Source organism: Orbicella franksi, chromosome 11 (assembly GCF_964199315.1).
Source record: "Orbicella franksi chromosome 11, jaOrbFran1.1, whole genome shotgun sequence".
NCBI classification, from domain to species: domain Eukaryota; kingdom Metazoa; phylum Cnidaria; class Anthozoa; order Scleractinia; family Merulinidae; genus Orbicella; species Orbicella franksi.
In genome coordinates, this window is record NC_138155.1 from 25,766,855 (window position 1) to 25,791,181 (window position 24,327).

At 39.1% G+C, this 24,327-nt stretch overlaps 1 protein-coding gene across 1 annotated transcript; it reads left to right on the forward strand.

The window, feature by feature from the left end:
• The first annotated feature begins 6,587 nt into the window (after window positions 1-6,587).
• On the forward strand, window positions 6,588-22,464 carry LOC145460699 (uncharacterized). Its single transcript, XM_081445584.1, has 6 exons — window positions 6,588-6,910; window positions 16,347-16,531; window positions 17,151-17,389; window positions 18,013-18,309; window positions 18,694-18,774; window positions 20,312-22,464. The coding sequence occupies exons 1-6, from the start codon at window positions 6,860-6,862 to the stop codon at window positions 20,581-20,583; spliced, it is 1,125 nt and encodes a 374-aa protein (XP_081301710.1). The 5' UTR covers window positions 6,588-6,859; the 3' UTR covers window positions 20,584-22,464.
• Window positions 22,465-24,327: the final 1,863 nt, after the last annotated feature.

Consider the following 24,327-nt stretch of genomic DNA (forward strand, 5'->3'; position numbering starts at 1 on the left):
CCGTGCGCTGTGAAAGTTCGCCCCGTCATTGCAGTTACTAAGTCGAAGGGAACACCTTTAAACCAGCAGAACCCGTGAAACAGCTACCTTCGATCCGTAAACAAATCTGCAAAAAAACGCGCTTTTTGCTGTTAGAAAATTGTGACCGTGAGCTGTCCGGGAGATTCTAAAACAGATATCACACTGGAAAACGTTCCATCTTTCTCTTTCCCATTCTTTCCACAAGGATAATCGCGCGCTCCTTCAACATCAAGAGATGCTGTAGCTCTACCAAATTCTTTGAACATTGCGGGTTTTAATCGAAGAGAAGTCCGACAAGCTTTCTTACTCTTTCCATAACCAGACAATTTCAGTGTCTCAGCAGTGGTTGCAAGTGTGGGCTTGTTTTGTTCTAACTCGAGTGCTTATTAGAAACGGACTTTCCCTGACTCACACTTCAGCCCTGTTTTCTTTGGCGGATGTAGTTCTTATGAGTGACGGATCGTCAATAAAATTCTCCATTCGACGAATCGAACGAATCGAACGAATTGATCGAATCGACAAAGTTTTACTGCGGCCCTACCACAAGAATATCGTGAAATATTTTTTAAGTCCCACCAATGAGATGCAATTTTCCAATCGACAACTCCACTTGTCGGATCGTCAATAAAATTCTCCATTCGACGAATCGAACGAATCGATCGAATCGACAAAGTTTTACCGGGGCCCTGCCACAAGAATAACGTGAAATATTTTTTAAGTCCCGCTAATGAGATACAATTTTCCGATCGACAACTCAACCTCTTGGATCGTCAATAACATTCTCCATTTGTCGAGTCGAACGATTCGTAAGATCCCTTTTTCCGATGGAATCTACTCGACAGTATTGGACAACCCTCGAAAACAGGCCCAGCCGTAGGCAAGAGTAAAGGCCAGTGACTGGTGAAGGCGGATTATGATTGGGGATGGAGGCGATGAATCAATGATTGACAATCGACAAAACGCCGCTATAACAAAAGCACAGTGGAAAAGGACATAAATATACGAATATTCCTCGTTCTAGAAACACCATAGGTAGTATAAAGCCAAACATAACAAGTTTTCTATCGCAATTGCCAAAGGGATCTTACGAATCGCTCGACTCGACAAATGGAGAATGTTATTGAGATCCAAGAGGTTGAGTTGTCGATCGGAAAATTGCATCTCATTAGCGGGACTTATTTCACGTTATTCTTGTGGCAGGGCCCCGGTGAAGCTTTGTCGATTCGATCGATTCCTTCGATTCGTCGAATGGAGAATTTTATTGACGATCCGACAAGTGGAGTTGTCGATCGGAAAATTACATCTCATAAGTGGGACTTAGAAAATATTTCACGATATTCTTGTGGTAGGCCCCCAGTAAAACTTTGTCGATTCGATCGATTCGTTCGATTCGTCGAATGGAGAATTTTATTGACGATCCGACAAGTGGAGTTGTCGATCGGAAAATTGCATCTCATCAGTGGGACTTAGAAAATATTTCACGATATTCTTGTGATAGGGCCCTGGTGAAACTTTGTAGATTCGTTCGATTCGTTCGATTCGTCGAATGGAGAATTTTATTGACGATCCGACAAGTGGAGTTGTCGATCGCAAAATTGCATCTCATTAGTGGGACTAAGAAAATATTTCACGATATTCTTGTGATAGGGCTTTTCGATCGATTTGTTTGAATCGTCAAATGGAGTAATTTTATGACGAACCGGCAAGCGGATTTGTCTCTATCGAAAATATTGCTTTTCATTTAGCGGTTCTTAAGAAATACTTTAACATAACCGCTTGTTTAAGGGCTTCTATGAAATGTTGTTGTTTTGAGGCCTTCTCTCGCTGAGCTGCGTACGCCGGTTGGGTTGTACATCGAAAACATTGCTTTTCATTTAGTGGTTCTTAAGAAATACTTTAAGATAATCGCTTGTTTAAGGGCTTCTATGAAATGTTATTGTTTTGAGGCCTTCTCTCGCTGAGCTGCGTACGCCGGTTGGTTGTACCGATTATATTTTTGATTAGCTTTGATGTTTAGTCATCTTTTGACAGAAGTACTTCAATTATCGTCGTTCGTTTTAATATGTTTTACTATTTTATTAGTTGCGTCTGAGCCGCTTGATTTTTGCTGGTAGAGATGGTTATTTATTTTTTTTTTTTACTAGAATTGTTTTACAGTGATGCATTCAGGTTGTTGCGCATTCTGAGAAAATAAGTGGAATGTAAATATCATGGAATTTAAAAGTTAACGCTTTGTTCGGCAAATTGTTTCTTAGACATATTTTCATTATTCATGGTAAAATTTATGTTTAAAGCAGTGATAGAAAATTTTCTTTAAGAAAATAAAATGAATTCCGTGTTCAAACTGATGAGAGTTTGAGATTTCTCTTCGCCTAGCGCTTAGGTGTTGAAACCATTGCTTTGTCTCGAATTTGACAAAACCAATAAGCCAAATGTTAATTCAGTGTTGAATTTGCTGAATCATTTCCTGTTTTGATGTACAGTTTATATGAAATATTTCATATATGAACTGCGGTTATAGATGATTGAGTTTTGCTGGTAGAAATGGTTATTTATTTATTTTTTTTTTTTTAACTGCGATGATCATTCTTCACTTTCATTTCCTGTTTTGTTTTAATCAGCATCATCCAGAACATTTTCAACGTTATTAAAACGACAAACAAACTTACTACCGCGAAACTATATAAAGCTTTACAGTGGGACAATGATCTCAGAAACATAATTTTAATGATTAATTACTGAGTAGTCTGCGAGCAGGATCCCAGGTATTGCGACAGGAGCAAGGTCGATCGATGAGCAAAGTCGTGTACTCATGAATATTTTATTAATTCCCTTCAAAGTAGTCTTCGAATGCAGCTAATGGAACAGTGGTTTCATACAGAACAAAAGAACGCGACTGTCCAGAAATACCGAGGAAAACTTATTTGTCAATCAATCATTTCGTAACTTGTCTCGATGTTAAATTCGGACTTGTTCTCAGTCCTACAGTGTTGTGATCGGAAAGTTAGGGCAAGTGGAAGCGAAATGGGGGTACAAAATATTCAAACTACTGGGTGTATAGTACGTTCTCAGTGATCATCCCAAGTGATTATTCAGTCATGAGTGTACGCAATTGGTATATGTTAGTTTCGTTTTGGTTTTCGTACAGTTTGATATTCGCAGTGTAAGCTAATTGGTAATTAGTTTGGTGTTGGTTTTACGACACTCAGTTGAAAACCGCTCTACCGAGTCTACGACGCAAAACCAATGTGCTAAATCATTTCCTCTTTTGTTTTAATCAGCATCACGCAGAACAGTTCCAACGTTATTAAAAGGAATATAACAAACTCACTACCACGAAACTATATAAAGCTTTACAGTAAGACAATGATCTAAACATAATTTAATGATTAATTAGCCAGCGAGTGGGCTCCCAAGGCGGCAGGAGCAAGGTCGATCGATGAGTAAACAAGTCGTGTGCCCGTGAATATATTATTAATTTTCAGTTTCCTTCAAAGTACAGTCTGGAACAGTGGTGTCTTACAGAACAAAAGAACGCGACTGTCCGGAAATACCGAGGAAAGCTTATTTGTCAATCAATCATTTCGTACCTTGTCTCGATGTTAAAGTCGGACTTGCTCTCACGTCTACCTGTTGCGATCGGCAACTAGAAATTAAGGATCAAATCTATGGGTTCTCCTCGCTATAGGAAAACGACTGACTTAAACAAAGCCTGTTGTAAAAGGGAACTGCTCTCCTGACCGACAACTTTCAGCTCAACTTTTCTGTGTCTCTGTCGAGCGAAGATTTTTACAAGGGACATTCCCCCGGGGACATTCCCCCATCCCAACATGCAATTCGAGACCATTGGGCTCTTCATTTATAAAACTAAATGTCTCGAAAATTGCGTTATTTTCCGCTCAGTCGACGGCGAGATTCATCAGCTTCAGGTCACCTTGTTTTGAACTTAGTTTGAACAGTTCCACTTCCAGTGCATGATAATTAGGGAAATATGATGCTCCGAGCCATAGGTTTATTTGTAGGATTCGTCGTTGCATTTATGGCATCCTCGGTGAGTATCTGATTCATTGATATTTCACTAATTGACATGTTTCATTCGTCAGTAACTAGGATTCACTTGTACGCTAAATTCTTTCGTTCCGTGAGCTGAATATTTCGCACCTGTTTTCCTTTCGACTTTCAACGCAAAGTTTAATAATTTACTTAATTTCCATATCATTTGTTTGAGGTTTTTTTTTTTGCCGTTATAATCAAAATTAATTCAAACGCACTAGCAGTGCATAACTTATCACTTGAATAAAACAACCCGGCCACTTAGAGGATCACATGATTGTGGCATACCGTGTTAATTTAATTTCATGCGTTCTCAGCTGTTATAAAACAAGGAACAAAAAAAAATTTAGTTGCCATTTTAGTTTCACTTAATAAACAGGAAAAAACTCCGGCCTACTGTCCCAAATATTCAGAAATGTCTTCAACACCAGAGAACAATAGTGCTGTTAAAAGAGCACACTTCACTGCTGGGCTAAGGCCGTCATTACAGCACTCGTCATCGTAATTATTAATTCGAAGGGAAGAGCTTTGAGCTAGTGGAGCTTGAAACAGTTTCCTTCGATCGGTAAACAACTTTTGCCGAACAACGGTGAAGGTTCCAAGTTTTTTGCGGGTAGAAATAAAAATTGTCACAGTCACCTGAAAAGCAATATTAGGCATGTCACTCTGACCCGGCGTAGTCAATCGAACGTTTGGCGGTATCGTTTGGCGGTATCAAAGTCCGTTCAACACGTGCATGCACATCAGCCCTCAGGAGCAGTCAAGAGAGCTTCCAAGACACGTTCTTATCTACACCATTTACCGACAAGTAGCCACCATTCTGGTATATCTTGAACTTATCATCGGGATAATAAACACTGTCTAAGCTGACGTGGCAAGTCATTATCACCCGCAGTGGTACCTGCACGTTTTCGTGGCATTCCTTAGCCCACTGAACCATATCCATGCATGCATACATGACGTACGGTCGGATTTCCAAACATAACGTTATTGTATCTTGCGCTCAAAACACTGGGCCAGGCCAGTGCAAGGTTTTGAGTTCCGAAACGAAAGAGTAATGCTGAATTCAACTGATCAGACGGTCGCGAAAGGGATTAGCGATGCATGCATATCACCGATGTCAGACCACCCGTAACACACTGACATGCCTTTAAGTGGCTTTGTTGTCAAACATATTGTAGATTGATATATTTTCACACCGGCATTTCACCTAAAAGAATTACCCTTTAATAGGTGTAAAATAAGAGTCTTGGCGAAAATAAATCGGAACGTGTTGTTGGTCGATACACTCACAAAGGGTTTCAAATCAACGTACCGGTATTGTCAACACTTGGCTCTTTGGCCACGCATATCTTTTGACGCTCTAAGTACATTTGAACTGCAGGCCAATACTATTAACATATATATCGTCTGTTGGATGATTCATGTCAATAGACTTAATAAACACTGTCTAAATTGACACGTCAAGTCATTATTAAGTGATCAGCGATTAACCGTCCCATATTTTCCCACGGCACTTCAAACCTCACAATACTCGCTCGTGCGTGCACGTGTCGCTTTAAATATCCTCATTAGACCATGCTAGCTAGTAGTACGGCAAAGACTGGGACAATGTTCAACTAATAGGCATCATATAATTGCGTGTTAATCAAACTGATCGTTTAAAATTACAACTTCCAACTGTTTTCGACTTGCAGAAGATTTATGTTAGTAATAAGAGCTATCTTGTGACCTTACTATTGTTCATCCGAGTTGTATTGCTCACTGATCTGTATATACTGAAGAGAATGAAAAGATAAATATTACCACAGGTGATTTTTGATGCACTGAAAGCAAACAAAACACAACAAAACAACAGTTGGACACAGGCCCATACAAAGTCATGGTGCTTTCCTCGCTTGCCTCTCGATACTGGCCGCGTGATTCCAAAAGGACTGCGCATGCTGTTTTCCGTAGTATTCTTGCGAAAACTGAAAATAATTAAATTAAAGTTGACACCTCAGTTACGTACGACGAGCTTAAGAACATTGCAAAGCTAGCACGACTTCATGCGGTTGACTTGATTCGTGTGGCCGTTAGACATAATATCTTTAATCTCAGGTCAAGATGTCCAAATATTTTTGTTAATGTTTGCACGTAAGCTAAAAGACGAGACTCAAAGTGCGTGAATGCAGTACGGTTTGAATTTTATGCAATTTTTTCCCATCACCACCATGTCGTCTTTGCCTCTCAAGGTATTTGCTACAGGCTATATTGTTTGTTTCTTTACTGAGAAGCGAAATTTGAAACCTTGGAATGTAAATATATCGTGTTGACTCCAAAAATGGTTACTCAGCATATTAATTGTCAATTGTTTATAGCGGTCGTATATGCCATTAAGCCGCTGAATCCATAGCACCACATGCTTGGTTTTTAATTCTTTCGAAGTCAGAATGACTAGAATGTATCCTTGCAAATTTTTATCGAAAACGGATATTGAAAAGACAGAAAGGAGAATTTTGTATAACGTCCACTCGGGTTTCAAGGCGACTAAACTTTGCCCTGGTATCCGAACCAGCCTATATCAGAAGCTTTTATGGTAAAAACCTCTTGAAAACGTCAATCAATTTTATACCTGAATTTTGAAAAGAATTTTCTAGACTGTTCTAGAATGCTAAGCTTTGGCGACATAAGCTAGTCGGTGACGAAACTTTACTAGCGGTCACCTCGTTTCCACACCTGTTGATTTTCATGCAGCAGTAAGATATCGAAAGTGAAACAAGCTCAAAATCTGCGAGATTTCCCAATGATGGTGTTGGCGTGTTTCCTAGGACTGATCATAATAATAAGAGTACCGGTAAGTTAACAACTCAACATTCTGCTGACATTTCAAATCTCGGCGAGCAGTCAGAAACCCGAGTAATCAGTTATATTTTCCATATTTCCACTCAGCAGTCCACGGACAGAAAAAAGAAATAGTGATATGTAAAATGCTTCTGAATCCCACACGCTCCTTGTATTGTTTTTTAGTCCAACTTAGTTAGTTCTCTGCCATTTCAAAGCTACGGTTTGTCGCAGAAGAACGCATTTCAGTGCAAAACCACGTGGAATATCGAAACTGGATGCAAGAGGGCGCGGTTTTTGAACTGTCCAAGTTCGACGGTTTAGTATCTCGATGGAGCCGGCTTTCTTTCTCATCTACATTAAGGAAATGAAAATTGAAAAATTGTTTTCAAATTTTCTCATATTTACCGGTTACATGTATGAATAAGTGTGAGGCTTAGGCTTTCAGCTGACAGTTACGTGACGCGGCGAAAATGCTTTCATGGGCAAAATTTCGTACACACCGTTGTGCCGCGCCCGGGCCGCTGTGATTGATCGAAGCGAAGTGTTGCCAAAGTTGGGAGCCGTTCACAACTCTTCCTCAGGACAAAGCTGCCGAAAACTGCCAGCCTGTGTTTTAAATGGACATATCTGAAAGGTAAATTTAACAGGCCTGATCGATTGAGAGCGGAAAGCGGCGGCGCCAGTATGTTTTGATTCGTCGATTCAACTGACATGCGATCATCAGCTGTTTAGAGTCAAAAACTCTCTATCGGAACGCTTTGAAACTCGTTCACCCAGCTTAGATAACTTAAAGGAAGCGTGAGAAATTAACTGGGAATGTTTTGCTTGTTAATACTGCTTTATATGCTATTATAACAAGGTAGCGTGATCAACAACTATATCATAATCATCCATGGTAAGTTTGACCTTTACATGTAAATCATGCAAGGAATGCTCACTTTTGAAAACAAACCTGCATGTTATAATAGAGATTCAATTCCTTTTTTTTAATTTTAAGATCTATAATGCCTCTGGACCGCAATTTGAAACGAAAACCATGTGGATTTTTATTCTTTTCTTGAGTACAAAAATCAATCAATGAAAAGCTTTAAGTTTACAATTAAGAATTCTAATGCACCAGCAAACAAATTCGCAACAAATTATTCACTTATGGGGACCGAACTTCCTGCACGCATATTGATAACATTCCAAAGGTCAACTGAATGTTCGACCCAAAGCAAAGAATTAGCCAAAGTTGTAAGCCTGAATTTCTCATAATTTGATCAAAATTTGTCCTTGCCCAGCGAACCAGAGACTGTTACGAAAGGGAATTATTTTTCTATGTAAAAAAAAGTATACTAACATACTTGTATTTCATTTGTAGAGTATTTTAAATGGCGATCATTTTTTTTAGTTGACATGCGTGTTTGATGCAGGCAGCAGGCAGGATTTCATAACTTCTAGACACGCGATTACAAATGCGTGATTTGAACATAACTATCAACAAGGCCCGAGTTAACAGGTTTCAGGAAAGATGTTTCTGGAGGTTCTTACTTACATGCCTTGCCAGCGGCTTGGTCCATAAACTTGTAAAAAACAAAAAAAAAAAGCTATAAATATTTCTCCAACAAGGACCTCACGCTAGTTGAATAACATTTAATTATACAAACAGTATCAGCAGCTCATCAAACTGTACTGTTTGCTTTTTGTTCTCATCACTTTAAAAACAACTATCATCACTTGTACATTACTTGTACATGTACAAGTCCATAACAAATGCGATACTGTCGTCAATATTGTGATTTCACTAACACGATTACTTTCAAAACGAGAAAAAAGATGACTCAGTTTGTGTTTTCTAGCCCTTTATCAACGTACATCTGGAAAGCATTTTGTTCAATCATTTACTATGTTATTCATTTTTCACTGAGAATTAAGAATCCCTTAATTAAATCTTGAGAACCAATAGCTCTTCCACGCTTGATTCTCTCTTTTATAGAATCTCCGTGCGGCTTAGCTGGTCTTAGTTACTGTTGACTGAAGACAGATACTGATTAAAAATAGCTATTTTAAACACATTATGGACACAGGGATCCTCAGGGTATCGGCATAAAAACAGACCATTCTATAAGAAACAGACATTCGATATGTTAGTCAACGTTGAAAGGGGCTTCCCCTAACTATTACACTAACAATCGGAGACATCATCTTGTATTTGATTGGTTTGTGGTGGTGTGTGTGTACGTGTGCCACGTAGCATTCAGCTGGCAAAAAACTTGCACCGAACAGACATCAGCCACTTTGTATAACAGTGAGGACTGTCAGTGTAGCTCATTGCAGTTGACTAGCCTAGAAAACGTTGCCATGTTTGCCGTAAATCTGTTAATTTTGCTGGCTAGGGCTGGAGTATTGGTATGTGATTTCTAGTTTTGCTTTGAATTCTCACTCGCTCACATTCATATCAAGCTTGTTTGCACCAGGCGGAGTTTTAAAATAGCAACAGACTGAACAGATTATCACAGCGCGCGTTTAACAATCCATTTATATTTTCAAATGCGGGGGACTTGTTTCCCTTGAAATATTTTAGATTTAAATTAATCTGATCTGAAAAGCAAAACAAAACGTTCTATATAGCAGGGAAGACTAAGAACAGATACCATTTCCATTCTAACAGCAATATAGCAAGTGTCAAACTCATTTAATCTAACCGGAAAAACCGGTTCCGCTTGTTTATGCTCCGCAACGTGCCTCACGCTATACCTGCATGGAAACATCCTGCGAGAAAATTAGGGCTGACAAAGCCGGATGCTCTCGCAGGCTATAATTATGCAGCTTACTGGCTATCAAACGGTCGAAAAATCTGGCTTAAATTGCATAAGTTGCTGATAATACGTCCAGAGTCCAGAGTTATAAGGCTCTGTATATAAGTTTTGTCACAGTGATTGATAGAGCATGTGCGCACTATTGAAAACGTCGGAATTCAATGGGCGGAAATCATCGGAAGAACTTTTTCCTGAATATCATTTTCCAGTTGGGCAGGAGGAAACCTCGAGGCTCCGCAGATAAACCGCCGTTTTAGACTTGTAAGCAAGGTTTTCGACGTGTGCTCTGACGCGAAAAATGCATAAGAATGATGTCGGCATGTTCAGACGTTGGTTCTGTGAACATTCTCTTGAACGAAACTTTTACTAAGTAATGCAAGTTTTTCACCGTTGACCATAATATTTAAGCAACTTAACAGTGAAAAGTGTAGTGTTGGTTAGTTTATTGAACATTCCAGGATTATCGTTCAAAACTTCTCGGATTAAGCATGACGTTTCGGTTCAGAGACCTCCTGTGTTGTGTCAGTAACTCCAAAAGGTTTTAAATTGCGCTTAATTAAGGCGATTATTGTTTTAAAGGCGAGAAAGCTTTCCTATTGATTATTCCTCAACCCTTGTCGTCCACTTAACACCCAATTGATTCAAGCAGTGACGATTTTATTTGGAAAACCCTAGGACATAGTTGTTGCGTGCTGATGAAAAACAAATGTCGCCATGAATCTCTTGCGGCAAAACACGAGGTCACGACTTCGGACAGGCTAACTGTAATCACGCTGTGTGGGGTAGACAAAACTATTTCAAAAGAGATTGATAATTGTCACTACAGGTGTATTATAAGATTATCGCCTAAAGACAGGAGATAATTGGTAAAAGTTTCAAATGATATTAACTTGCTGATTGCTGCCGAAATCCGAGGTATGTATTATGTCTGTGGGCATGTGGAGCTCCTATTTCGAAGATCAATATATTTAAATGTCTGATTCATCCCGCCTTTGTTTTGTAAACAGTTCTAAGGTGATCACAACAAATACCTGTAAACTGACTCTATGAATAGGTTGCAAACCTTGATGTAATATTTACTCGTTTTAAATAAGTTTCTTTTGTTTAGTGCATGCATCAAGGAACAAAGAGTTTTACCAGTTTTATTGTTTTTATTGGTGGAATTTGGACTCATTCTTAAATTTGTATGTTTTTCTTTTCCTTACATAGCACTCAGTTCTTGCTAGTTCTTATCCAGTTTTGGAAGCAGCTAGAAGTAGATATCTCCCAACTTGAAGTTATGCACCGGTTAAATTCAGGGAGAACCCTGTAAGATAAGAGTTATGCAATGCATGTGTACACGATTAAAAAGAGTTGGTTTTCTCTTCAAGCAACAATGACTGACTGTTTCAATATCCAGAAAACAAGACAAAAATAGCCACTACACTTTGGGGCTTGTGTTTTTGCGTCGGCACTTTGCCTACATGTTCTCGTCATTTGGTTTCGTGCCTTATAACAAAACGAACCATGCACGGTGAAGGCGTTATTTTCGGCGGTGGAGGTTAATTTGTCCTCTTGTAACTGAGGAATACTTACATTGAACAATGCGAAAAGAGCGTCGGCAAACTTTGTGTTCAATGATCACCGTCTACGATAACTGTAAGGTATTGCCTCCTACGTTTAATACATGTAATATTATTTTTAACTTGAATCAAATACTTGCCATACTTCGGTAAGAGTGCGCCTTTAAAGGTTTTGTGCTATGTGTGTGCTGTGAAGGCTCCTGATATTCTCTTTGACTTGTCATTCATTTTGTTACTGTCTTTTTCACTGGGATTAAAGTATTTAATTTTTAGACAGTTTTAGACTGAAATGTTCTTAAAATGATCTACCTTTATCGGTTTTGAAAACAAAGCAATAACAATAAAATCACTCGCGCGAAAAGCATTAATATCAAATTGTAAATGTTCAAGTTGGACGTGAGCAGTGCGATTGTCTTAATTCGTGCAGTATTTGTTAATTTTACGACTGCATTAGACAAAAGAAAGAGAAAATATTTATCTCTAGACGACAAAAGATAAGGCCCGTTATAAACGGGACCTTCTGCTTTGCCGACTGATAACTTTTAGGTGGGTTCTGCCAAGTGGAAAATTTCCACATTAGGGACAGTCCCGTTTCCCATCATGCAATTCGATACCAGTCGGCTCTAGGGAAAGCAACGACCTTAAATCAAGCCTTTTCTGTCGGCAGCCAATTCAGAAACCGTACCACGTCACCGTGCGTTCAACACAGTCTGAACAGTTTCACCGCCAGTGACAAAGAAAAAAAAAATGTTTGTGAAGTCTCAAGCCATTGCTGTATTTCTGGGATTCACCGTTGCATTTACGGCGTCGTCGGTGGGTTTATTCAATGATATTTCACAAATTGACATGTGTCAGTTCTATTTATTTAGGGTCCATCTGTACGCTTAATCTGTTAATTGTTTCGTTCTGACCGTTCTGGGCTGAATATTACATTCGCAATTCCTCGGTGTTTTCCAGTCTGCTTACATCCCAAAGTTTTCTCGGATATTTAATTCCCATATTAGGGTTTTTTTAGAGTACATTTCGTGTCCTTATACTGAAAATTAATTCACACGCACAGGGCCCAAAGTCCAAAATTGACTTATCAGTGACTTAATTCACACGTTGCCTTTTGAACAATCACGTGATTGAGTGCATGCCATTGTATGGTTGGTTTGGGTTCAGAGTATCTTAGTAATGCAACAGTGGGCGGCTTTGCAGCTATTATATTGACATTAGAAGCTAATATACATTCTGTACGCTCTAAACATAGACAGTTGTTTTTCCTTATATGGCTTTTCAATAGTTCTGATGCGTTCAACGAAAATACAAAAATAAACTGATTATGCAAAGAATTTATTAGAGTCTTCGTATTAGCGAAGAGTCCATACTAAATGTCCGTGCTTGCATTGCACGATGAAAGTTCAAAAATAGTTACATGGGACCGCTGGCCCTACGCTGCAAGACTACGCCCGTCATTGCAATCACTTTGAGTCGAAGGAAAGAACATTGAACCAGCAGAGCCCGCGAAACAACAACCTTCGATGCGTAAACAAATCTGCAAAACAACGTGCTTTTTGCTGTTAGAAAACTGTGGCCGTGCGCTATCTGGGAGGTTTTAAAACGGATGTAACACTGCAAAACGTTCCAGCTCTCCCTTTCCCATTCTTTCCACAAGGTTAATCGCGCGCTCCTTCAACATCAGGAGCCGCTGTAGCTCTACCAAATTCTTAGAACAGTACGGGTTTCAATCGAGGAGAAGTCCGACAAACTTTCTTACTTTTTCCATATATAGCGAACGGGACTTTGGGCGCGATGCCCAACGAGTTTGCCAAGCAGAAAGGTCTCTGATGAGTCCCTTGGCCGGGACGAAACTATCTGCGTAAGACTAACCACGAACAATGTATTATCACAAGTAACTGTCAACTTTATTTTCCATATATAACCAGGCAATTTCAGTGTCATGCAAAGGTTGCAAGTGTGGGCTTGTGCTTATTAGAAAGGGACTTTCCCTAATTAATAAATGAAGCTCATATCTCGGCCTTCTTTTCATTGGCTGATGTAGTTCCTATGAATGACAATTCTTTGGTTTGGCTCGCCCATACTATCAAAGTCCGTTCTATAATATATACGTGCACAGGTTTCATGCACTCGAGCTTTAAAGCCACGTACGTGGTGTCATCCGTCAATTACCGACAGGGAATCATCATGCGGAGCGAATTTTTTGTATTTCTAACGCTTATCACTGGAATAACGGTAAGTTTTCATTTTTGCTTTATTTCTTCTCTCAAAGAGACGCACGACTTCAGTTAATTCTACCGTTAGTCAAGCTACATATCCGTCTGTAAGCCAGTGATCACTGCGGGGTTAGAGCGTGAGTCTCAAAGGCTGGGCCGGATTATTTGATGATGTCGAGAGAAAGTTTAGGGCAAGAGGAAGCGAAAGTGGGGAACAAAACATTCAAACTACTGGATGTATAGTACGTTCTCAATGGTCATCCCAAGTGATTATTCAGTAATGAGTGTACGCATTCCTTAGCCCATTATGCACCAATCATTTGAAATCCCCGCTATCCCCCCCCCCCATTGGGGGATACCCGGGACAAACCGGGGGTATTCACTCCTTTAGGACCTTCTTTCACGGCTTCGCTATACAATGCGGGGTCAGAGCGGGGATTTGGCGGGGATTTCACTCGTGGTTTTTGCGATCTCTTTTAGAAGACTGGGTTCAAGTTGCATGGAGAAAGTATGATTTCAATCGCTGAATATCATGCTTTGACTTGACCTCAGCGCTGTGAATAATAAAATACTGTGAAAGCTCCAGTTGTTAAAAAAAATTATAATCTATTTAATGAATTGTGCTTGATGTTTTGAAGGCGGGGGAGTTCACTCTGAGTTTTTTTCCCCGCAAGACGGAGCTTTCACTGCATTTCACTGACAGTAAAAGTGAATGACCCGGGTATCCCTTTAAAATGACTTGTGCATTAATTGATAATCATTTTTTTGCTCTCGTTATTAATTTGAAACGCGAAGCATATGTAACATGGTTACGTCTCAGAGCGTCTGGACGGGCCACTATGAGGTTTCGATTTTGTAACACGAAGAAAAACAAAAACGCAAACTTCGTCGTTTCCAGATTAAAGTTTGTGTTGCGCAAAGACTGTATCGCATCTCAGACCACCCGTAAACACACATCGTACATGCCTTTTCTTAAAATAGCTGTCAAACATATATAGTTTAACTTGATTGATTTTACAATATTGTTTTCGAAATGCAGAGAATTTGTGTTAGCAATAAACAAAAGCTATGTCGTGAAGAGATCACAATTGCTCATCGAATAAAAAGATCAATATTACCACAGGGATCAAATAGCCGAAAAATATTTTCAATGAAAGCTGTCAATAACACGATTATCATCATTGTGAAGTGGACTGATTTGGAATTGAAAACAAAAGAAGCGCCACCAAAGAACCCCTCGTGAAAACACGGCCAATTTTTTACAAACCATTAGGGCTACAGGAATGCTTGTTTTATTCTATATGACCCTTGATGGATTAGGAAAGATATCTCGTTCGTATTCATTCAAAGCAAAAAGAAACATTTAAATTATGCCGTTACTGCTTTACCCTGCGAGAAAGAGATTCCCTTCTCTTTCTGCTCAGCGAGACACGAGGTCACGACTTCAGACACGATAACCGTATAAAAGCTCTGTGTGGTAGACAAAACTATTTTAAAACAGATTGTTTACGATTCACTACTATCGCCTAAACGCAGAAGACAATTGGTTATAAGCTTCAAATGATATCGCCTTAATGACGGATTTAATAATTGTAGCAGAAATCCGGGGTACCTTGCTTTTCGAATTGCATGCCGAAAGAGCAGTTTTTTTTTGTTTTTTTTTTTTTTATCAGAAAGGTTCGAGCAATATTGATGTCTGTCTGTTTAGGCTGTGCTGTGTTTCAATTTTAATATAAGTTAAAACTTAACCCTCAGTTTATTGTTATTTCTTTACTGTGTTTTGTGAGAAAAAGTTCGCTAGTCGAGTTTTTGCACGTCGTCTTTAAAAAAGACCCTCTAAAGCGCGGTTGTTGAAGTTGTGTGTTTTCGCAATCATTTACAAATTAAGGCTATCAAAGTCAATACATTTGAAAGTCAGTTTCATGTGGCCACTGTTTTTTTATAGACAGTTTGAAGTGGCGTTTTAAGTTGATCATAGCAAAGACTTATATTGCATATACTTGAAATAAAATAAATACCCCATAAATCGGGCTAATCTTCATGTAATTGACTTGATTTAAAAAAAAGTTTCTCTTGTTTAGAGCATTCACACACGACTAAATTTGCCTGATTTTCTTTCCTCTAACAGTTAAGTACACTCGTCTGCGAACTTATAATCTTAAGTGTGAAATATCTCTGAACTCGAAGTGGTGCACTGTTAAATTTGAGAGCGAGTCGCGTCAGATCTGTCAGATCGCAATGATTAAAAAGCGCTGCAGTGTTGACTTCGGTATTTAGTTTCAAAAGGACTTGTTTTCTCCCAAAATCACCAGTTTGTAGCTCGTGTTTTTGTCTGCTCGTCTTTCCTGTTTTGACTCTTCATTGGGCATTAAGGCCATGACGAACGAAGAGCTTTTCTGTGATTGAATTCTTTTCAATCTGCAGGATATAATCCAAGGAGGCAAGAGGTTCAAATGATTTTATATACCACTCAGGTGTTTTAATTTTCCTATGACGATGACGATGACGATGACGAGGACGAGGACGAGGACGAGGACGAGGACGATGACGATGACGACGACGACGACGACAACGATGACGATGACGACGACGATGACGATGACGATGACGATGACGATGACGACGATGACGATGACGATGACGACGACGACGATGACGATGACGATGACGATGACGACGATGACGACGATGACGACGACGATGACGATGACGATGACGACGGTGACGATGACGATGACGATGACGATGACGATGACGATGACGACGACGACGACGATGACGATGACGACGACGACGACGATGACGATGACGACGACGATGACGATGATGATAATGATGATCATTATTATTATTATTTTAACTTTTAGCTGGCGGCCGTTGATGACTGCCCCCAGTTACAATTCTGGAATGGGGCTTTCTGTGTTTCCTGTTCGCCTTGCCCTCCTGGCTACGGCGTCGAAACAAAATGTTCGCAAAAATCGGACACGGAGTGTCAGGCCTGTCAACCGGGATTCGATTATTCTGATACCAGTGGATTTGAAAGTTGCTTTGGGTAAGTCTTTAGTAACAGGAAAGAGTTTTATTTCAATAGAGTTAACGAATTGTAGTATCGCTTTGATTCGTCGTATAGGGATCATGAGTGAACACTACAAAGTTGATGATTTGCGTATGACTGTCAAATAGCCAACACGACAAAGTCAACTTTATTGAAACAGGGTAGCCCTTTCATCACTAGCTAGGCTGATATCAGCTGGAGTCCCGCATGGCTATTATAATATAAGTATCCATATACATAACAAAGTTAGAAAGTCTAATTAAGTCTAATAACAATATAATGTTCAATGAGAGTTAGGAAACACGTCTTATGATTATCAAATGAGACAGACCACTTAGCTTACAAAATCAGTCGAAACTTAAACTAAGAAGAAAAAGGAGCATTAAAATCTTAAAAATCTATGCTAGTTAAGATCAAATATCCAAACACCGTGACAATCTTGGTTTCCTTTGATTAAATTTAATGAATTATTAATAATTTGAGAATTTACAATAAAGGTGGCAAAAAGCGAGAAAATAAACTATGGTACGATTTTATTTTGTAAGACTGGCTTAGCCATTATAACTTAAACTCATAAACGTATCTCCTGTTTGAAAAATCTATTCTTTCTTGTTAGATGCGACGAGTTTTCAAATTGCCCCTTAGTCAATGCGAAAGAAGTTAGAAAATGCACCGTTTACTCCAAACGGGTTTGCGATGGTTGTCTTGATGGTTATTTTTATAACCCCGGCACTGGAGGGTGCCAAGAATGTTCGTCGCCTTGCGGCTTTCATCAAGATGAGACAAGACCATGTACCACCAATCATGACAGGACCTGTTCACCGAAAACCACTGAATCGACAATTCTGGCCACTAGTAAGTTTATTTTCCTTATCCACGTGTTTTCCTTTCTAGTCTGCTTACCGAAGACGCACGATCAACTAATTACCTGGACCTTAATTACTGTGTAGTAGATATGATGTTGGAATCAATTGAAGCTATATATATTAGCTTATATTCACATACAGACATCAGTAGCAAACTCGAAATAGGACATAAGTTGACCATTTCTTCTTTTTTAAAAGGCGCATTTCAAGTAGCAAAGGCTTTTTGAAGAAATGGATTTTAAGTTGATTTATTCGTCTAGGAGTCTTATTTAAGGAATAGAAAACATCAGTTCCCCGTGTTTATATCGACGAGTGGAAATTTGAGAGAACGAGAGGCAGCTTTTTCCAGTTCTCCCAGACTTCTACTCGTGTTTCTGTAACTCGATAAAAACACGGAAAACATATGTTTTCTATTTCTTTGCTTACTTTGATCATCAAAATTTAAATTCTCTTTAACCGCGTCATCCTTACGTCAACAGCTCTTACTAGTTCTGTGTTTCCATCGAGTGATAGAAACCCGATTGTAAACCAATCAGCGCGCGTATTTTCTTTGGGATACAGCTGTATTTTCTAATATATATGATTTTTTAGCCTGATGTAATTCTTCAACAGATTCTACACTGAAAGTCTCCAAAAGTATTTTCAGGCCATCGACAAAACCACGAACTCCACGAAATCAAATTGATGCAGATTCTCCTTCACCACAGGAAACCACAACAGTTGAAAATCATTGGCTTTGGATCGGCATTGGTGTGGTTGTGGCTTTGGTTGTAGCAGTGATTATTTTAATGATTTGTAGATACAGAAGAAACAAAAGAAACCAGAAAGGTCAAAGAAATCGTGGTGCAAATGTCGGGACAGACTGGGAAGAAAGACGAGATACGCAAGAAAGTATTCCGCTGATGCTAGGTGATAATAGCGAGTGTTTTATTTATATATAAACCCACATACCCACCCCTCTCCAGGTCCAACCCCTTCCCCTTGCAGAGAGATAAATGTACACAGAAGAAACTGTAGTTGATGTTATTTTTGAAGACACCGAACTTTACCATGATGATATCCCTTATTACCTTCAAACTACCCTCGAAGCTTCACTTCTCGGGTAGCTTTTAAAATTTGCAGGCAATTTTTCAGTTCAGTCTCCAGTGCCTCCAGCAATACTCTATAATTGTTTAATTAATGATAAAACTTTTTGCTGTTCTCGCTATTATGCATACAGTGCGTATTGTTCTCAGATACTAAGGGTTCCTTTTTTGTTTTTCATTCTCTACTTTCGTTGTTTCCTTTTTCCAGGTTTGGATCTTCCCATTAAAGATCTTAAAATCGACGGGAAAACGTTTATAGCCCAGAGGCTCAATGGCAAAGACAACTACGGTAAGCAGATCTTTGGTATGCACATAGTTCTGTCTGCTTGATACTGTTTAGCGTCCTTTTTTTCATCATAATTTGCGGGTAAACAGGAAGTAGGAGAGTGAAACTTGGAGATTGACCAAAACCAACCTCGTTCCCAGGGTCTCTCTTCTTCCTGTCCCTCTTTCATCCAAAGGAACAGATGAAGAGAGACCCTGGGAGCGAGGTTGGACCAAAAACGACCCCACCAGGGAAGCAATGCACGTGACGTGTCATCATAAGGGATATCGAATTGTTCAATTCAATTTTAAAGTGTCGCAAAATTTGACCTTTGCTCAAATTGCTTACAAAAATTAGATGAGTGTTCGCTTGCTCGTGCCCGCAAATTTTTTTGCAACTGCTCGCACACTCAGATTCTCGTTAAAATGTGCTCGATTGCTCCAAATTTCGTGAATTCTGCTCCAAAGTCTGGTAGCTTTAAGGTTGGGTTAGAAAGCTTTAGATCTCCTTGCGCGTCCACCCTCTGACTCACGTGAAGCTACGTAACGTAATCTGGCATCAAACAGCGTCAAACAAGGCATAATTGGCTAACTGCTGGGATTGGTTGAACCGTGATAAGATGTTTTGCCTCGTTTTGCGCCTACTGCCATGTTTTGGAGGTTTCAGGCAGATTACTTGGTGTAAAACAACGTTTCCTTTTGTAAAACAAAAGAGAGATTTCGGTTAGCGCCAAATTTACGAAGTTCGCGCTGCTCGCCACATGTATTCTCTAAAAAGCTTGCTGTTCGCAAGACAAATTTGATCACTGCTCGTGCTCGGAAAAATAAAAGCACTGCTCGCCTGCTCACCAATGCTCGCAAAGACCATTCGATACCCATTTCATCAGGAGCCATAAGTCATAAGTCGATTATGGCTCCTGATTTCATACAAGACAATTTAAGGATCATTTTACCCAGATATTTCGGATACAATTTCGTAGTTCCTTAGTGATTTTCTCTTCTTCCCTGCAACTTATCGACAGATTGAATCGTCATTTTTATAGATCTGAAACTTACAGTTTTTAAAGTCGCAAAGCAACTTCGTATAAAATTTATTTTAAATCTGATTCCTAAACCGACCGAAAGTGATTTGCGCCGTGCGTGATTACTCTTTCGAATTTACAAAAAAGTGCTGCTCAACCGACAAATTTCAGCTAGGCTTTTAAGGTCATTCCACTGAAATAGAACCTGCACTGAGATTTTTGTAAAGAAAAAGCCGCCATATTTTAATGCGCGCGCTCTAATCACGCGTGAAATTATGCGCAGTAGGGATGCGCAATGCAATACTGGGGAATGACCTTAACCCGATTCCTAATACTGAAAGGTTACCTTTTACGTCAAAAAATGGTATATGAAAGGGTAAAGATTTGGGCCCCAGGGTGGAACCTGCCCGTATGAAACTTTTTTGGGAGCGCCGTCCCACTTCCCCCGCCCTCCGATTGTGACATAGTTCGCTTAAGTTCATTACACACGAATACATAACAACGTTAAGTGTCTTTTCTTTTCTTTCATCGGTGCATTAGGCTATTGTTACTGTCGGTCGACCGGGGAGAGACTTGGCTTTGACTCGGCTGAATGCAGCGCATGGCAAACTGCAGAGAATCCCACTGAAAAGCTGCTCAAGGCTTACGGAGAAAAAGCGGGGAGTACGGTCAGAAACTTGATCAAGGCGCTGAGGGATCCAGAGGTGGGACTGACCCAGTTTGCCAACGAAATTGAAGCCAAGTTCTCGAGGTCCACGACCCAACATCAAAACGAAGGAGAAAGTAACGAGGAAATTGAAAGTACCGTTTAAACTGTTGTTGTTGTTGCCAAATATGATTGCCCAGACTAATGGAGATGTTGTGATGTAAATGGTGTAACAAAAGTTTAAACGAAATACTAATGAATTTTTTGAGGTGTAGTGTTGTCCGTCTTCATGAGCTTGTTAGGCGTTGTTGTGCATTTTTAATTCTTGCCAGATCGCTATTCTCTCTTAAGCCAGAGAACTAAAAGTGATTTGGCAAAATTTAGTGATACCAACAGACTGAAAACTCAAGAAGACGAAAAACACACGATACATCTTTTTAAAATAAATATTTTGTTCAAATATATTGGACCAATTGGTACATCGTGGAGCAATCAGATTTTAATAACAAGAACATTCGACGGAGGATAAACCTGGTGGAGTTCTGTTTTTACCGCATTCGTGCCCTTTAGGAAGAATGAAAAGAAACTACCTCAACGTCCCATAAAAAGAGAAAAGATGCCAAAAAAAAAAAAAAAGAAAAGAAAAAACCTCTATTTTGAGGTGTTTAGTTTTGATTTAAAAAAAGGTCTATTTTTATACTTTTTGTTATTAGGATATATCAGGGAACTAGTTTTGCATTTTCATCTAAAAAAAAAAGAAAAGATAAAGAAAAAAATGTTTCAGAACGGTTGTCAAACTGCTCATCTTGACTTAAAGAAAACATGTTGAAATGTTTGTCTTGACTAAGAAAATATGTTGTTGAATTGTTCATCTTGACTAATTCGAAGTTATTAAACAGAGAGATCTGAGCACACGGCAGCGTTTTTCACAACTAAATCTTCTTGCTTTCAAGAAAACACTCGCTCCTTACCGAAATAACAGGCACAATGCACAGAATCTTTGTTAAGCTCCGTGGTCAGTATGGAATAGGCCGTTAGATCTCCAACGTCTCTCGAGCAAAGGGAGGAAAAAAACATTTGGAATTAGTTAATTTTTCCGTGACTCAGATCGATTATAGAATATTCCTTTGAACATTGTTCAACCCTGCTTTGGGTATCGGAAAGATCTTTTGTAGCTAAGATAATCGATCTTGAACTTTTTTGTGTTTCCACCATGATTTGCACTTGAAATTACGTTATACGGTATAGTTATAATATTGGTTTGGTTATATTATAATGTAACTAGAGTGATGTAACCTAACTCGTGAAACAGTTACAGCACAATTGGATATCCGTAGAAACTACGTTCAAAGTTTTCTTTTGTTGAGTCTGACTACAGTTGAACCTCTCTAACACTGACACCGAAGGGACAGAGCGAAGTGTCCGTATTGGACAAGTATTTAGTAACTAAAATCAGTCCAAAAGTGAGTGTCCTGTGAATTTCTGGTACAGTATTGGTATCGCTGAATGATAAAGGGTCATTGTTTGTCTAACCGCTGACAGGGAATGGTACATACCGCAACTTATAGATACCTGGTCCCCGGAGTGTCCGTAATAAAGAGGTTAAATTTGTATGAATTAATTTGCTCCCTAATGCCAAGATTTAGTGTCCGTTGTCCGTTTTAGAGAGAGTCTGTATTATAGAGGGTTTTTTTTTCAAAGGAAATGTATGAGAATTTTGTCAGTACATAATACTGTCCATAGTAGAGTTTGAAGTTATATATTGTTAGATGTTCCATGGATTAGGGACGGACCATTAGAAAAGCGATGGGGGTGGGGGTGGGTGGAAAAAACAAAAAACAAAACAAAACAAAAGAAAAATTCATGCAAGGGAGGGTCACACATGTGGACACACGTGCACACCCATGGCGAACCATTTTAGGTTTTTGACAAAGTAAACGACGCATTATCACTCAAGTGCAATCGATACATTAAATTGATCGGCTGAAAATCGTGGAAAATGCACCAAAAACGCTTCCGTTTTGCAAAATTTTCTGGGGGGGGGGGGGGCGGCGGCATGCTCCTAGACCACCCTTGCGGAGTAGGCCCTTCGGCCCCATATTTGTTATTTGTTACTGGACGGCCACTTACAGAATCTTAGCTAAAACCTTGACTCACTGCCCAGGGTTCAAGGGGAGTGAATAAACAAAATTGACATTTCCCTAAACATCAAACAAGAAAGTGCAATGCAACCCCATCAGTTAGGCAATAGCACTTAATGTGTCTGATACATGGTTATGTTTCCCCCGGAGTATAATTTTGACAGGAAAGGAAAACGAATGTGTGAAAGATAAAAAATATTTGTTTGAAAGCTGTTCCAGACAAGAGGCAGGGGCAGTGGACATGAAAAAAAAATTCCTGCAAGCTGAAAAAGTCCCACCGGCCCCCATCACTTTTCTAATGGTCCGTCCCTTAGATAAAGTCACTCTATAAGAGTTGAATAGTACCATACATGTAATTATGACCTTGTGATTATATTTAATACTTGGTATTATTTAATACTTGATTTAATACTTGATAAAATTATTATTTAAGACCGTAAAAGTATTAAAATCTGTTTTCCAGTCAGTCAGCGATTTCACCCTAGATCTTCAGATGTACAAATGTTATAACAGATTTAATCATAAAAATTACAATTTCCTCGATTGTGATTGGCTTAAAAAAACTCATATTTTCCACTAATTCACTTGCCAAGTTGTTATCCGACAGTTTGTCATCAGACAGTTCAATAACCCAATCACATTCAAAATTGCAGTTGAAATCAACCAATCACATTCAAAGTTGTAGTTTAAATCAGATGTTTCAATCACCATAGAACCAGTGTACAGACTCCTAAATTGGGGCTTCTTCAAAATGGAGAATTTTGTTCTGTTTGAACAATGACAGTATTTTAGAAGACTGTAGTGATTTTGTTCATCCTATAGCACAAATATTTATGTCAACAATTTACGCCTCCTTTGTCCCATTCTTTCATAACTTGGCTATTCGAAATTGTAATTTTTATGATCAATTGGTAATAAGATTTCGTGTCGTCCAATTCAGTCTGTAATCATACTCGTGATAAACAAATCGGACTCCCGCTACGCGGTCGTTCGATTTTCTTGTCACGAATATGATTACAGACCGAATTAGACGACACGAAGTCCTTTTACCATTACTAATTTTAATTTTATTGTTCATGGTTAATATATTGAGCTGACGTGGTGAATCACTTGGAATCAAGAAATAAATCAAGTGTAATCAAGTAATAAAAACGTCATGTATGAAATCTTTTTTGTTGTCATTATTGCGTTTTTGCCGCTATGATGCTGAGTATGGGAGGGGGAGGGGAGAAGATGTGGAAACTACTTGATATTCCGGGGGGCCGGTACTCCCTTTTACGGTTTATATGGGTATGCGCGGCTTCAAAGAGTATGGCATTTTAAGCTCCGTTTTGGTCAGAAATAGTGCATCCATTTTGGCTGTTATATTTTGGTCTCACTAAGTTATGTTTTTTTTTTCATTCTAGTCTTTGAACCAATATAAAAATCGTAATACCGTCACGCGCCCCGCCACGAATTTGCCATGGCCCGGTCAGCTTGAACTTTCACTTGCCTTTCGAAAATCTCTTTAAATCTCCTTATACGCCAGCTTTTGACCTTTTCTTGGTAAAGAATATTTATCATGTCTATGTTGCGTGAAGGTCGTGTCAGCTGAATACAAGCTCATACACTCTCTTCCAACTTGCACGTATTATGTTTGTATCAATGAAATAAACTATTTCAAAAAACAAAACAAAACAAAACAGAACAAAACAAAACAAAACAAAAACAAAACAAAAACAAAACAAAAACAAAACAAAAACAAAACAAAAACAAAACAAAAAAAACTT

Excerpts from the sequence above, each read along its gene's own strand:
- LOC145460699 (XM_081445584.1), top strand. The coding sequence starts at position 6,860 with ATGATGGTGTTGGCGTGTTTCCTAGGACTGATCATAATAATAAGAGTA. Across the intron at positions 18,310-18,693 it reads AAGTATTCCGCTGATGCTAG|GTTTGGATCTTCCCATTAAA; the intron begins GTGATAATAGCG and ends TCCTTTTTCCAG. Across the intron at positions 18,775-20,311 it reads CAATGGCAAAGACAACTACG|GCTATTGTTACTGTCGGTCG; the intron begins GTAAGCAGATCT and ends TCGGTGCATTAG.